This window comes from Ammospiza nelsoni, chromosome 5, assembly GCF_027579445.1.
Source record: "Ammospiza nelsoni isolate bAmmNel1 chromosome 5, bAmmNel1.pri, whole genome shotgun sequence".
NCBI lineage: Eukaryota > Metazoa > Chordata > Aves > Passeriformes > Passerellidae > Ammospiza > Ammospiza nelsoni.
The window spans coordinates 50,687,846-50,703,768 of record NC_080637.1 but is presented as its reverse complement, the minus strand read 5'-3'; the positions used below and the strand labels follow the sequence as shown (position 1 = coordinate 50,703,768).

General features: G+C 51.1%; 1 protein-coding gene across 1 annotated transcript; it reads left to right on the top strand.

Moving 5' to 3' along the window:
* The first annotated feature begins 11,520 nt into the window (after positions 1 to 11,520).
* On the top strand, positions 11,521 to 15,073 carry LGALS1 (galectin 1). The gene is made up of 4 exons (XM_059472742.1): positions 11,521 to 11,598; positions 13,064 to 13,143; positions 14,306 to 14,477; positions 14,865 to 15,073. Exons 1-4 carry the CDS (start codon positions 11,590 to 11,592, stop codon positions 15,006 to 15,008), a joined length of 405 nt encoding a protein of 134 aa, XP_059328725.1. The 5' UTR covers positions 11,521 to 11,589; the 3' UTR covers positions 15,009 to 15,073.
* Positions 15,074 to 15,923: the final 850 nt, after the last annotated feature.

Below are 15,923 nucleotides of genomic sequence, written 5' to 3'. Positions count from 1 at the left end.
ATGTTTCAACAGGAGGAGGCAACAGACAGCCAGAGCAGGGCAGCTGTCACACCACTGAGGTTGCCACCACAGCATGCCCAGCTCTCCCAGGGCTGGGAGAGCCAGGGCTGTGGTCACAAGTCCCACAGGCACAGCCAGCAGTGAAGCTGGGCTTGGCACCCTGGTGCAATGCAGAGAGAGAGCTCACCGCACTTCCTCAGGCAGAGCTGAAACCTGCCGGCTGGGCAAAGGCTTGCTGGGGAGCTGGGGCCAGTCAGTGCTTGTCCTGCTTGCAGACAGAGCAGGACAGGGACTTGGTCCACCTGCAGCCAGGGTGGTGTTGAGATGCCACCAGCAGTGGGAGCCAGGGGAGCCGCCTGTGCAAGGCTGTTGTTTGTGATAGTTGTGCAGGTGCAGGTGGGTGAGAGGCAGGCTTTCATCCAGGCAGCCAGTTTTCCTGTGATAACAGCCAGTGTGCCAGCATTCTGCAAAATGTACAGCTGGAATTGTTTTGGTGGGTTATGGGAGGAACCCGTGGTAATCCTCCAGGGAGGAGTTTCCTTGAGAAATCTCGGGATCCCTGTTCTCATCCTAAAACACTGCTTGCTCACCGGCCATCCTCTCTCCCCCTGACCAGGCCAGCTCTGACTCTCTCTTGTGCTGCATGCTTAAGCCTGCATTCCCACCAGCACTGCTGGTGCTGCTGAGAGCTGATCCATGGTATGACAGTGCTGGAGATATCTGTTTAGGAGATATCATGCTGTTTCTGGAACCATCCATACACAAACCAGAAGACTGAACAGCATTGCATTAAAAAGAAAAGTAGGAAACAAAAGCAGTGTATTTCATGTTTCAGCCTCTTGGAGGGCCCAAAGGGTATACTTTCTGTAGTATTTAGAAATACTACAGAAAGCTAAAAAGATATATGAGCCCAGCTGTGAAATGTAATACATTTCTGCTTTCTGGCATCTCCTGGGGTTCACCCCTCCCTGCCCACTGCAGGTACCCATACCCTGGCACAGTTCTGGGGCTCTGCATGGCTGGGCTGAGCCACCCTTCCTTGGGCACTCAGCACAGAGGGAGGCCCTACAAACATACAGGGTGTCATTCTACCTTTAGCAGACCTGTGCCAGGCCAAAAAACCTCAAAGGACATCAACTTTTCTGAACTATGTGTGAGTCTCCCCTGAAAAAGGGAGAGCACATGCCCAGCAAGCTAGACCATCCCATCTCCAGCAGATCTCACCCCCTGCCTAGAGAGTGCTCATGGAACATTATTTGCCAAGAGCCTGCCTTTCTCAGAAAGTGTCCAGTGTCCCCATGAGAGTCAAGTTACTCTCCTGCCTCATCACTCAGAGCCAGGTTACCCTCCTGCCTAAAGAGGGATGGTCAGCTCACAGCATGGCCAAGCACATTCCCACTTCTGTATGGGAACAGCAATACAGAGCCCAGCATCTCAGTTTCACCCTGAGAGGTAAAACCATCAGTCTCCCAAGTGAGCTAAGATGCACCATGTGCTAGGCACAGCCTAACCTTTCTGCAGTGGGAAACAAGTTTCACAAAGGGAATCTTGATGAGGAGCTGGTTAGCATCCAGGCTCAGTCCTTGAGACTGCTCCCCAGGCAGCAGCAGCTCACCAGCTTTGGTCAGTCAGCTCTTCCCTCATATTGTATGCTTTCAAGAGATTCAGCATCTCTGAGGCTGACCTGACCAAACCTCATCAACCCTGTGATTCCCAATAATGGGTCTGAGGGGTTGGGTTTTCTCTGTCAGGGCTGCCCTGAGCAGAGCCAGGGATAAGGAGATGGGATTGCAGCAGCAGCAGAGGCCCTGCATGAACTCCATCTCCTTCCCAGCCCATGAGACACATCACAAGGATGGTTCAATCTACACAGAGCTTGTAGCAAGGCTCAGGTGTGGGTGTTTTCGCCAGAGAGACTTCCAGAAAGTGCTAGGTGCTGCCTGTGGTTTCTGTGCTGTGTGTGGGGTCCATGCAGGGCTGGTGGAAGGAAAAGAGTGGATACTGATGAAGCAATGGTGAGCTTGAAGGATGGCCAACTGAGACACCCTGAGAAACAAAGCAAGTAATAAAATCCCAGAGAAAACAGCGCTCCGCACCCAGCCGGGCCCTCTCCTGGAGCTGCCAAAAAGGCATCCTTGGCTCACAGGTACGCAGTCATAAAATGCAGGGAGAGACTTCCCAGGGAGGGAAGGTTTTACCTGTCGAGCAAGTTCATGGGTACCCTCCTCAGACCCAAGCCTTCCTGCATGGAGAAGCAGTTCTGTCTCCTCGTAGGACTGTCCCTCAGCACCCCGGCCCCACCAGACCTGATGGGTCCTTCTCTCAAACCCTGCTCCCCCTCCACCACTCATCCCTGCTCGCCCATCCCTGCTAGTGGGCACAGGTCCTCATGGACTCGCTCAGCAGGTAAAACATCCCCTGCCCACAAAGCTGAGCTTGCACCCCCAGGGCAGATGAATAAAGCACCACGTGGGGCAAGGCCCTGTTCTGCTCTCTGCTGTTTCTGCTTCCCTTTCCCCCAAATAAACAGAACACCACAAAGAGAGACAAATGCCTTTGTTTTCCAGGGAAGGACTGTCAGAATGGCGTGTGTCCCTGCATCTTGTTAGGGGTTAGATAAGTCCCCAGGAGCCATGGGGAGCTCTGTCACACAGCACAAGTCATTGCTGACAGTACCATTGTTAAGAAGGGGTGCATTTTGGGAGGGCTGGGGCTTTTGCCCCCTGCTTGTTTCTCTCCAAGAAAGTCACGGCTCATGCCTGCTTGCCCAGGGAAACTTCCCTCCCCAACAACTCTTATCCTGAACAGACAGTAGATTGGCAGTCACTGAGGGGTGTGGAGGCTGGCCTCCATTTCTGGACCTCTCCACATGCCCCTGGGCTTGCAGGCACTTCATGGGGTGCCAAAACTGAGCTCTAAAGAAGTTGCCTTCTTTTGGGGCTGCCCAGCACCAAGTTCACAGTGCTCCAACCAACATCTGCACCCAGCAGTGGCCCTTGGATTGCTCCTGCCAGCAGCAATCTCCCTCTGCTCCCAGCAGAGCCAGTGAAACAAGTCCAGGATGCTCACCCTGCCTGGTATGGGGGATGCCTTGCCCAGGGCTTGGCTTAGGGCTAGGTCCTGCAAAGGTCCTGTCCCACTCGGGGCAAGGTTACACAACAGCAGACTCTGCAGGGATGGAGCTTTCCCTATAAGGTTACCTCCTTATCATGGGCTTGACCTGGGGACTTCTCTCATCTTCCATCTTCCCTTTAAAAGAGAGGAGGTGGATTATACCACAAATTGAACCTGCCTGACTAAATATAGCCAGTGCAGAGTCCAGAAGAACCTCCCTAGTTTTCCCCTGTTTGCTTTGGTGGGAATGGAAATAATGAATCCCAGGTGTTGCCTGCTTCTGGAGCAAATGCCTGAGGACCTGGAGGCCAGTACCTCTCAGACGTCCATGGTTTTTGAACATAATCCACCCTGTACAGGGAAACTTTTAGATGGTGCAGTGGCCCTTGGCTTCATGGTGTGTCTGGTGAGCCCTCTGTGGGCTGAACAGACAGTGTGGATATGTCTCACAGGCTAGCTGCCTATGGGGAATGGAGGCTATGTCCAAAACCACCTGGCTGGCTGATGGACCCTCCCTTACCTTCCATGCTGGGTGAGAAGAGCAGGCTTCATGCTCACATGAGCAGCACTTGCCACCAAAGCACTGGTGTGTGGATGCTGCAAGGGAACGTCCATCCCTCTTCCCCCAGGTTCCCACTGTGACAAGGTGAATCAGAAGCTGATATTACATCTCATCAACTCCTTGCTCAATCTCTACCAAAACATCTCTCAACCAGCAGCCCATGAGCTAAATATGCTTCATAAAATCCTCAAAACTGTCCCACAGAAAAGCCCCCCCACCTAACACATGGTCAGGCAGTTGGCTGGCATGTCAAGATTTACCCCTTCAGCAAAAGGCAGGAGTTTGTCAGTGCTTGGCCTCCATGTCCATCACAACAACAGCAAGACTACAACCCTGTAGAACAAAGCCATGTTGTTCACCTTGGCACTAAGTGCATCAACATGCCTCCCGCCCTTCTCACAAGTCACCCACTTCTACTGGGATATGAGCTGGTCCTTGGCCTTCTTCTTGAAAAATGACCCAATTTTTGTTTGGGAAAGGAGCTTCTGCCCAGGAACACAGGCCAGGAGAGGGAGAGTACATCTGTGCTGCCTGTGCTGGGGGTGTGTGAGCTCATGCTCCTGACAAAATGACCTGCATTACCACCCCTCCAGCTGCTGCTGTGAACCTGCCCCAGCTCAGGATCTCTAGGAGGGAGCCAAGGAGATCCCTAGTGTGGATCCTATCTTTTGCATGAGGTGTGGACAGTTGACACCTGGACTAGGCTAAGCACAAATGGTCAACTCTGTCCAGGTGCTGCAGGCTGGCAAAGCCCAGCTTGGGTGTTGGTGGGCTGCTTCAGCACCTGCTCTCTGCCCAGGGTGCAAAGGAAGCTGGAGAAGCCAGAGGTAAGGGAGAGCAGACCCTTGTGAGGGACATGATGATGAGTGGTGGATCTTCTTGGTGGCAGCAGCAGAGATGGCTCTGCAAAGGGCTTCTTTGGAAGGATCCATTTGCAAAAACTCCCAAAAGAGCAACACAGCCTCACCACAGCAATGATGTGTGCATGCCCACCAGCCTCAAAAGTGTCTGGGCCCCCTTGCAAGGGAGTGGGAACCAGCAGCATGGCAGAGAATGACACATCCCAGTGCTTTCCACAGCCTCCAAACTGTGATAGCATCAGAAAGTGCCCTGCACTTTCTTCCCCCCCCCAATAGTGTAAGCCTCAGGAAAATGAGGGTGCCAAGCCCTGCTGAAACACCCTCCCATTTCAGCAGCTGATCCTGGCAGATAACAGACAGCTTAACAGGATAATTGTTCCAGCTGGCTCTAGGGTGGCAGGCAGCAGCTGCCTAACAGAGCTCACAGACCCCTAAATGTTTGGGGCATCCAGTGAAGGATGGCACATGTTACTGGAACCCCCAAGGGTGTTTTGGGGGACTGAGGGTCCCCTGTGGAGGACAGTCCCAGGCTGCACCAGCTCTGTCCCTGCCAGAAAGATGCATCCATGCTGGGGAATGATGAGCTAGCTGCCCACCCCCCACCCCACAGGACCCCCAGGAAGAGCAGCTGCATGTCTGCCCAACACAATTCTGTTTTCTCCAGCCCTTGCTGTCTGGTGGGGCCCCATTCCCCTCTGAAAAGGCCAAGTTGGTCTTTTGCCTGCCTTGGCTTCTGTTCAGCTCTGTTGATGCCTTGTGGTCCCATGTGCTTTGGAAGCTCTCCAAGCACGAGATGTGCTCCTAATAGGGGCTCGTGGGCTGGCTGCAGATGAATGCAGATGCAATGGCCCAAGCAGGGTTTGTCTCAGGGAGTAAAACCTGATGTGCTCAGGCTCCCTGCTGGTCTCACCTCCTGAGCATCGCTGCTGCTGTTTCTGACGTGTGGAGACAAACATCACAGTCTACACCCTAGGTACCACTTCCCATAAACACAAAAAAATACCAAACAGGTGTTTTCAGGCTTCTTGTCATTCCTGGCAGCAAATCCTGCTCATGGCAACCCTTGTCTTCGGGATTATCATTCCACACTGGTTTTTACACACATTGCTTACTGAAAAATGGCATGCAGGTGAGTTTCGGTCTCAAGGGTGTTGGAGAAGGACGTGCCTGTGTTCCATGAACATATTTCTCCTGAGCACTGTTTGTTGGAAGACCTGAAACCAGCACCTGGGTTGCTGCAACATGTTCAAACACAGCATCCACTTACAATTTGCATATTAAGTACAGCAAACAAATTCTGCCTGGCGCATCTCAAAAGTCACTTTAACAAAAGACAAAAAATGAGACAGCAAATATGCCTCAGCAGGTTATTTCTAGGCTTGAAATAGGCTCAATAAATGGCAGGTTCCTAAGGCACCTCAAGGACACCAATTTTGGTGTTGCAGCAGCACAGAGCCAGTGGCCACAGTCAGGCAATAGCCAGCAGCTCTCCTGCTCCGGCACACCTGTGATGAAACATCTGACCCTCATGCATGGAGCTACATTTCCTCGCCCTTGAACTTCCAGCACTAATGAGCAGCACAAGAATAATTCTTGGCGTCGTATTTTAGCACAATTATACTTTTCAGTCCTGCAGCGTGGTGCTGGGCTTATATTGCAGGCCCTCTGGAAGTCATTAGCCAACATCCAGACAAGCAGTGGCAATGTTTGCCCCTCTATAGTCAGCATCTGCTGAGCTTGCAGCCCTGCTTTCAAAATTTGTCATTTCTTATAGGGTAGGTTTGAAGCCTTGCCTTCAGAGCCCACACAACCTGAACAACACATGCTGAACCCCAACTCACTTTCAGTTTTATCTTTACCTTTCCTTCTATGTCTTTGCCTTGATTTATTTGAAGAAAATTGGAAATTCATGCCACCGGTCAGAAGTAGATTTTCCGCTTTTTATAAAATAAGAAAAATATTATCGGCTTCAAAGTCAGAGTTGTATGAGGTCCCTAACTGTACTTTGTTCACAACAGAACTTAAGACTTGCTCCATTCACTGTCCAGCTCTTCCCAGTTTGTTGTTCCACTCCAGCTCAAGCAGCAATTGCCAGGCTTTGTTTAACCTGTGTTTGCAGCTCTTGGAAATACTCTGCGTGCAGAAACCCACTGGTCCAGGCTATGTCATTGTGAGCAACCTCTGTGTCAAAACCAAGAAGGTGCTTTCCTGAAGCACTCCTCCTTGACTTGCCTTTGCTGTGCTGCCCTGGGCCAAGCGCCCTTAAACTGAAGAGCAGATGGCCTGGAGCCTTCCTGATTAAAGATCTGCTAACCCATGCTCCAGCCTGGCAGTCGGGATCCTTCACCCCAGCAGACAGAGGAGTTAGCCCTCATCAGTGGGTGTCTCCTTGCTGGTCTCACATGCCAGGACAGTACTTGAACAGCTTGGGCCTGCCACCTCCGCGGGCTGACACAGGCTGGTCCATGTTGCTCATGGCCACGACCCAGCACCAAGCTCCGTCCTTGCCTCCCTGGTCAGGGTGCTGTGTCCATCCCACAGTTACAGGGATGCCACCCCACTGACAGACCAGGAGCACTCCCTTCCCCACCAAGCGCTGCAAAGACCACAGACTTTGCATCCCAAGAGGCGAGATGGAGCCCAGTGTGAGCAGCCAGAGGTGCAGGGGAGGAGGTGGGGACCATGGGTTTGGGAACCTTTCAGAATACACTTAGAGGTGTGTCTAACACATCCCAGCATCATTAGTGCAAGGAGTCATTCCTGCTTCCCCAAGCTGTAACATCAGGCTCGCCCAGATAAATCACTTGTCCAGGTATGCTTTGATAACATTTGCAGGATTATCTTCACCACTTGGGAACATATTTCCATACTGATTTAATGAAAGCAGGGATTCTGGAGTCAGCAGGAGTTGGAGCCTCACAGACGGCTCCTAATCCAGGAAATTGGATGTGGTTGAAAATGTTTCAGCAGTCAAAGCTTGGGAGATCCTGCTGTGGCTCATTCCTGATGTGAGGCTCTGTGTCCGCAACATAATAAATCTGAGTTTAGCACACCTAATTCTTAGTTTAAAGTACCACAGGCCACATAATACAAAGTGGCTGAACAGGTAAAAAGGCTCCCTCCCAGTGGAAAGGTGTTGCAAATCACTGCAAGAGTAACTGCAGCCAAAAGAGGCTTTTGCCAGTTGAAGAGCACAATGTACAAGCGGGCTTTGGTCCACAGGCTTTTCAGCCAGGCCCTTTCCCAGTTCCTCCTAGGTCATCAGTGAGAATGCCCTCTCTGTTGCTGCAGTCCTCACAAGAAGATCTGGGGCAGATGTTTGCTCTTTTGCTTCAGACACTTGCCTGACTGAGTTTCTCCTTTGGCAGCTGCCAAACCACCTTGTTTAGAGCCGCCCCTCGGCTCGGCCCGTGTTCCAACTCAACCCCAGAGCTTGCACCAGCTGGACTCCAGCCCTCAGCCTGCAGCACCAGTCTGGCTATGCTGAGGCACACCAGTGCCTATCAGCCAGACCAGAAGGCATGCTCTAAATCAAAGCTACTCACAGTGATGAAACTCTCTTTTAGCAATCACGTTTCCCTCTTCAACCTAAGGTGTATTGCAGCTTGGAGGTTGGGAGGTGTGAGGATGTCCATGAGGGAGGCTGTGATCTCAAGAAAACGTGCCATCTCAGCATGGGGAGATCAGCCTGGAATCTTTGAGTGCCAAGGAGAGTGTAGGAAGATGGCTGAGGCCCTGAGAAAAGAGCCCCAAGGAGCACCATGAGCAGCCCTAGGGACAGATTGGGATATCTGGCCCCTTGTATGGGAAAGTTGAGTTACAGCCAGCACTGGGGGATGGGTTCAGGCCCCAAAGGCATTAAAAGCTCGAGGACTGTCTGGGATTGCTCACAAGGGCAATTTGCACTTTCCAAGGACAGTGAGCAGATTGTGCAAGGAAAGGCTAGCGAGAGGTTAGCCAGTTGCTCCCAGGAAGCAGGTGACTGAAGCACAGGCCACACTGGAGGTGCCCATGGTCAGGTCTTGCATGGGGTGCCTACACCTAGCATAGTACATGCTTGATGGGGTCTTTGCTGTGGTGCCTGGGCTTGAACATCTGTGTGAATTTGGTCTGTCCCATCATGGCAGCTGGCTCTTCTACACTCCCTTTTCTGGCCCCATCTTGTCTAGGACACAACCCCAGTTTGCAGAAAGCAGGTGCAGATGCAAACACCACCTGCCTCACCCTCATAACCAAAGGTGAGGCACAGCTGAAGTCATATCCCACAGTCATTACTCCTCTCTCCACACTCATGGCTCCCTCTGGCCAAGAGTTTGGCATGGACAAGGGCGCTGTTTGAAGCAACAGCATCACATCTACTCACTCCCTTTGGACTGAGCAAAGAAGACCTTTGCCTCCCAAGTTACAATGCAGATCAATGACTCTCCCTCTAATACAAAGCTAGGATTTGAAATGTTATGCAGGAAAGCTCTTCTGGTGAGGAGAGGCAGGAATGGTGGAGGAGAAGAGCCCTGACCCTGTGTAGAGTTCCCACACAAGCCCACAACACTCTAGTCTGTTGTGATCTGTCCTCATCTTCCTCATCTGCATCCTTTGCAGATCAAATGGGCTGCTAAATTGCTGGCACATCCCCTGGCTGGCCCACTGCACACTGATAAGGAAGGAGGTGACAGGTGGTGAAGACTGCCAGCTCTAGACAGTCTGGCTCTACCCTTCCCAGCCCACAGTGGCTCTTCCTACACCACATTGCTCCTAAAAATCACAGGCAAGCACCTCTGTGTCTCCAGTGTGGTGGAGTGGTGTCAGTACACCTGGGGACACCATCCCTGCCTGCTGTGACACCAGGATAAGCAGGGACCTTTCCTCCCCTCAGTTCAGCCATCCCTTGTGAGGAAGCTGATGCTGAAGTTTTAGAGTTTGTCATCTCATCACGATGTCTCCAACAGGAAGGCAGATGTGACATTGTCCTGACGGTGGACACCCTGTGGCCCCCTTGCCTGTGGTATTAGCCTGTTGTGCTAATGCCATTTAATTCAAGGTTTCATGAAAGCCAGTGGAGACACCTGGACTTCTATTAGACAAATGCAGGCTGCTCGAAAAAGACTCAAGCCTGGAACCTGAATTTCCTTGATGTGAAAAGCTATTTAAGCACCTTCTCTGGAATGGTAGCCCCTCCTTCATTATCATCTCTTAGCCATTAGCTGGTCTCTAATTTCCCCAGCAGCATTTGGAGGAAGGTCCCTGGACAGACATAACTCAAGGACTTGGTGGCTGCTAAGGTTTGGTCACAGTGCTCAGCTGCCAGAAATGCTGCAGAAAACACAGAACCTACCCCATAGCTTTTAAAAGGCCTCCTCCACCTCCATCTCCTAGAGAGCAAATATTTACACATTTCCCTTCCCCATCCAACAGTCATGACCAGTCCAGCCCCCTAGACCATGGATCTAGCAGCAGCTCAAGTACTTGGAGAGATGCCTGGGGTTTAGTCCCACAAAACCTTGGATTTGAAAGGAATTGATTTAATAACACACACATCCCAAGTAGAGGGAGGCTGACTCTATTTACTTTTTCTCCTCCTCATATGGAGCACTTCTTGTCCTGCACCACATGATCCCTTGATCAGGCTCAAGACTGACCCCTAAGGCAAGTGAAGAAGGAGAAAGGGGGAGCAGGCATGTCAGAGCAGAGAAGACCACTTTGGCTTTTACTCTAGGCCTCTTGTGTCACGGAGTGATCAGCAACCTGGACAAAGTCTGGGGCCTGTTTCTGCCCTCTCCAACAGGCAGGCAAGAGGGTCTCCCTGCTACCTCTGCTGGCATTGATGGCATCAGCTGGAAGTACTCAGTAGTGCCACCCTCAGGGGTCATACTGGAGGGGGGTAACAGGGCTGGGGACTCTCACATCCTCAGCAGAGAGGGAACCGATGGGCCTCACAGTCATGGAAGAAAAAATTGTTTCAGAGAGTTTCAGTTCTGGGCCTCTTAAGGAAATCACAGAGCGTCTTGTGACTTAGAGACAAATATGCAAGGCAAGGAGAGCTCTAAGCCACAGACTTGGCACACTGCCTGAATTTTTCCCTCCTCTTTCAGTGTAATTACAGTTGAGCCATGTAGTAATTGGGTAACTTTTTCCAAAGGAATCCTTTCACCCAGTGAATCATACTTGCCACAGAGAGAACACAGAGGCAGATAAAAGACATATAGATCCTATGGCTTATTGTGATGGAAGCATTTTGCCCCCATCCCCTTCTTCCTCAGGCCCCTAGCTGTGTTCAGGGTAGAATCAAGAGCCAGGCATGGCACATTTCCAGATAATTTCTTCCCAACCTTCCAAGGCTGCTTCCTCCTGACTCACTCTGCCCTGCAGCCAAGACAAACTGTACAGCTTTGAAGGTACATATGGGTTCTGTAGAAAAAGGACTGTTTTCCCACCTTTTGTTCCTATACCTACAAAAGTGGGTGGTAAAGGCTGGGTCAGCAGCTGGGCAGTCTCCAGGGACAGAAAGGATTCATAGTGCAGCTGGGTGACTCTGGATGCAGCTTCAGTCCTCTGTTACTGGGGTTTCACCTGGACTACAAAGAGCTTCTGAGGCACTATGTGTGCTCAGTGACATTTCTTCTACTCCTGATTTAACTAGTGAGCTGAAGATCCTTCCCCTCACTACAGACCCTTCCCGCCAAGTCTTGATCCATTTTCCATGTGGGATAAAAGCCTTGGATAATAAAACATTCATTGTAAAACTATTTTCCATTGGATTCATGGTCACACACAGCTGGATCTCCTCCTGGAGTGGCCCACTGCCTGCTTGGAAGGGCTGTGTTCAGCATCCCGGAGAGGAGGCTGGGTGAGTGTGGGAGGAGGCAGCTCTGTCTAATAGACCCTCCCTCCTCCCAAAACCAACCCTGCTCCCCTTCCCATTGGTGCCTGGGGTGGAGAAGGGCTGGCACAACTCAGCTCTGCATCTATTTAAAGCCTAGGGTGGGGCTCTGGGAGTTACTTGCCTGGGACCCTTGCGCCTCAGCGGAGAGTAGCAGTACCCTGCAGAGCAGCACCATGTCTTGCGTGAGTAGGGAAAGGGATGGGGCAGCTTTGCTGCAGGTGGGACTGTGTTGGCTGGGTGTGAGGGTGCTTGTGCTGGCCTGCACATCAACCCCGGTGTCAGAGGGTCTGTTAGAGCTGGGTGCCTGCTGCATCCGCTACCGAGTGCTGGCTGCTGTTTTGTGTTCTGGTTTTTTCCTGTAGGATCCCTTTGGGGCAGTACGTGTGGGGATCCTCCCTGGGTTGAGTCCTAACCTGTTTTACTGCAGCTCTAGTCGGGAGAAGCTGCTGCAGTAACATTTATTGCTGTCTGAGCATCTTCTCTGGCCTTGCTGCTTGCTTTCTGCTGAAGTTTTCATGAGTCATTGAATTGTTATTCTTCTCTTTCCTGGAAGGAGTGTGCCATACAGAAGTGTTCTGTGAATGTCAAGGACTGCATTCAAATACCTTAAGTTAGAGAGGTTATCTTAAGGGCAGGTATCAAAAGTATGGGGCCAGACTCTTTACAGAGTTGCCCAGCAACAGGGGAAGGGGCATGAGGCACAAACTGAAACAAAGGGAGTTAGAGTTGAATATGAGGAAAAACTTCCTCACTGTGAGGGGACTGAGCACTGGAACAGGCTGCCCAGAGTGGTTGTGGAGTCTGCTGCTCAGGAGGTATTCAAAAGCCACCTGGACATGACACTGCAACCTGCTGTATGTGAACCTGCTTTAGTAGGGGAGTTGCATCTCCAAGATCCTTTCCTTAGCTGTTGTGCTAGGGAGATGCTTGTGTTTGAAGAGTGATTACACTTCTTTGACTTGATTAAGCAGGGATTGTCCCAAGTGCAAGCTTATTTTTTAAGGTGGGATAGGAAAAGATTTTCAGTATTCTTGAGGTCCTGGCTCTGCTGTGATGAAAAATGAATACATATGAGTTTGCCAGGATGCTTTGGTCCTCCTAGAGAGAAGGTGGAGGGCAGGTATCTCTGTGGAGCAGAAGAACGTTCTTGCAACTACTGAATCTACATAAAAAAAAGCTGCAGCTGTTGGGAGATGGGAAGCAAGGTGTCTGAGTCCTTGGACCTGGGCAAGGCTTGAAGTTCAAACACGAGCTAGGGGAAGGGAGTGGAGTCTCCATCCGTGCCATCCATCCCAGACAGATTTGTGTGGGATGACACAAGACCCGCAAGGCACATGGGTGTGTTTGGGATGGGGTGGGTGTGATTGGAGTGTGCAGGTACTTACACTTCCCTGCTGTGAAATACAGAGATGTTGATGAGAGCAGCAGGAGACAGATTAGGAAATCGAGCTCCAATCAAAGGTACCATGTGATTGGGGTAACTTCTCTGGGATGTCCTTGCTGCCTTGCCCTAGGGCAAGGGAGCTTCCCTGTTTCTCTGTGGGTCCAAAGCAAAGCATGTCTTGTGAGGCAGCAGGGAAAGCTGCCAATTCAGAACAAGTGAGCCAGCAGGTACTGAGCTAATGTCTCTGCTTCCACATTCCCCAGGGACCAGTGTGCACCAACTTGGGTCTCAAGCCTGGCCAGCGCCTCACTGTCAAGGGGAAAGTTGCACCAAATGCCAAGAGGTGAGTTATGCTGTGCTGCCCAGGCATGGCCAGGGCACCGCACTGAGGGGTCTGCAAAAGGACTCTGTCCCTTGGGGAGAAGAGGAGAAGGGGTTAACACCAGCAGTGCTTCCAGTGAGTCATCACCTAATGCACATTGCAGACACAGTACTGCCAAGGGGCTAAGCCAAAGCAGATGTGAAGTTCCAGCTGCACACACTGGCAGTGACCACATCCTTCTAGTGCAGGGTGAAGGAAATGGAAGCGTGTCTATACTGAGATCTGGTTTGAGATCATCTGCTCCACCACATCCTCTCCCCTGCACGAAGATGCCAGGAGTAGGGACATTTCCATGCCCCAGTGGATTTGGTGCTCTCACATGGCAGTGGGGAAAGGAGGAAGAAAGGTGGTGAGCAGGCAGGTGGGCTGAAGGGGAAATGTACCCCTAAATGTGCAGGGATTGGGGTGGCTGGAGTCCCAGTGAAGCCTGTGCAGCAACCCCCAGCCCTTGTGCAGGTAAGGTGGAGCCTGTAGCTGCTGTACCAGAACTAGCGGTGTTCCAGGAAACAAGTCCCAGCTCTTCCCAGTGCCTTTGAAGTTTGGTACTGTCTGAGTGAAGCCTCCCAGGCTTTCTCTTGCCAAATAATGTGCCTCTTCTCATCTGGGTGAGAGGCCTGAAGGCAAGGTGGACACAAGGCTAGGAAACTTCCTCCCACTGCTGTTGCAGATACTTTGGGATAGCTAATGACATGGTAATTATTTCAGCTGCCTGCAGGATGGGGAGAAGACAGTGGCTGTCAGGCAGGATGCAGCACTAGCTAACTGTTCAGGACTGAAAGGAAATCTATGGAAAGCAACCGACTCCCTGGGAGTCGGTTTGCGTGTGTGAGAAGTCTGCTCAGGGCACTGTGTACTGAACCTTTCTCTTGTTAAAAGGTTTGAGGAAGTGGTGTTCTCCCAGGGATGGCACTCTGCAGCCTATCACCCCAAAAAAGTGCCTCTTACAGCATCATCTTTTTAGGGAAGCTGTGCAATTTAGCAGAGGGTTTCTCTTAGGTTACCCTCGGCAGGGCTTGAAGAAACAGACCCAGGGGTGCTCATGGTAATGAGAAACATGCTACCATAGTATTGATTTTATTTTTTTCAGCTGTATTGATGTCTGCCTTTTTTTTTTTCTCTGCAGCTTTGTGATGAATCTGGGCAAGGATGCTACCCTCCTTGGACTTCACTTCAATCCCCGTTTTGATGCTCATGGCGATGTGAACACCATCGTGTGCAACTCAAAGAAGGTGGAAGAGTGGGGTGCAGAGCACAGGGAGGCTGTCTTTCCTTTCCAGAAAGGGGGCACAGCAGAGGTGAGCCATGCAAACATTTATATATGTATATAGACTCTCTGTACATGCTGTGAAGGGAGGGTGTTTGGCACAGGACACCCAGCTGCAAGGGCTGTCTCAGGGCTGTCTGTACAGGAGCTGGCTGGCTTCTCCTGCTTGGCCAGTGCCACCACTCAGGGCTCTGAGCTCTGATGGAGGGTGGGGATCAAATGTCTAAGCTCCATCTGTCTCAAAGATGTTGCTATTGAACAGAGCAGGGAATGGGCATCTCTTGGGAGACCAGAGTAACACTCCTGCTGTTGAACAGGTTATTCTGCTGAGCTTGTTCACCCTATGAAGCAGAGGGTGGCACAGCAGTGCTGCAGAGGCTCAAGGAAACTTTCTCTAACTTTTCCATTTGCCTTGCAGATCACTTTTGCTGTCAACCAAAGTGATGTGACAGTCCACCTGCCAGGCCACCAGTTCACGTTCCCTAACCGGCTTAACCTCTCTGTCTTTGACTACTTTGATACACAAGGGGACTTCACACTCCAGTCCATCAGCTGGGAATAACTTCCTCTGACACCTCCATCTCAAAGATACAGAAAAAGCAATCAATAAATAAGAGTTTTGATGTATTAAGTCTCAAAATCTAATCTGTTTAATATTGCAAGTCCTCGTGGGTTGGGCACCTTGCTGGGAGTGGGTGGATGGGGTAGCCAGTGTTGCTGGAGTACCCTAAGTGGAGGCAATTGCCCAGCCTTGGGCCTTGAAAGTCATGGATGGAGAAGAGAATGAAGGTTAAAATCCTGAAAACACAGGTTAAAAGTCCAAGGAGAGTTGCAGGCGGAGGCATTGGGGCTAATTGTCACTCAGAGGAGCGTAAAAACATCCTTTAAGCAAGGTCACAAGCTGTTGAGGTCTAGACTGACACTTTACACTGCCTGAATTAATTACCTAAACTAAGCACTCCTGGCTGACATCAGACAGCATTGAGTGGCTGGGCTAGCTGAGCCTAGTGGGGCATGGAAGAGGGGAGGTCCTCAGCTGTGCTAGTTTTGGCTGCAGCCTTCTGTAGACGCTGTAGGAATTCCTATTCCTGTGTCTGCTTGGGACCTCTTACTGCTGTATGGAGTCAGTAGAAAAGCTGCCTTGCTGGGTGTGGCCGAGCATGTAGAGGGTTCCTCATCCAAGTCCTTTCTTCCAGTAACTGTAGGAGCACAAAGTGTGCTGTGGCACAGGAGGGCAGTAACGTGGAGGTGTCTGATTTTATTCTGCCCCTTCTGCTTTGCCTGTTCACATCCAGAGCTGAGGGAGGCAGCAATGTCCAGCTGGAGGGTGGATGCTAAGGATATGTGCTCTATGCTTTCATTCCCGTTTTACTTGGCCCACATGAACCTGAGCACTTCTCAGTCTAAACTAAGCCAGACTCTGAGGAGACTGAGGCAGTCAGGCATGTTTGATGTTACTCATAGCTGCCTTGGGGTC

Coding starts and splice junctions, on each gene's coding strand:
- LGALS1 (XM_059472742.1), top strand. Junction 13,144..14,305: donor GTTGCACCAAATGCCAAGAG/GTGAGTTATGCT, acceptor TTTTCTCTGCAG/CTTTGTGATGAATCTGGGCA. Junction 14,478..14,864: donor AGAAAGGGGGCACAGCAGAG/GTGAGCCATGCA, acceptor TTTGCCTTGCAG/ATCACTTTTGCTGTCAACCA.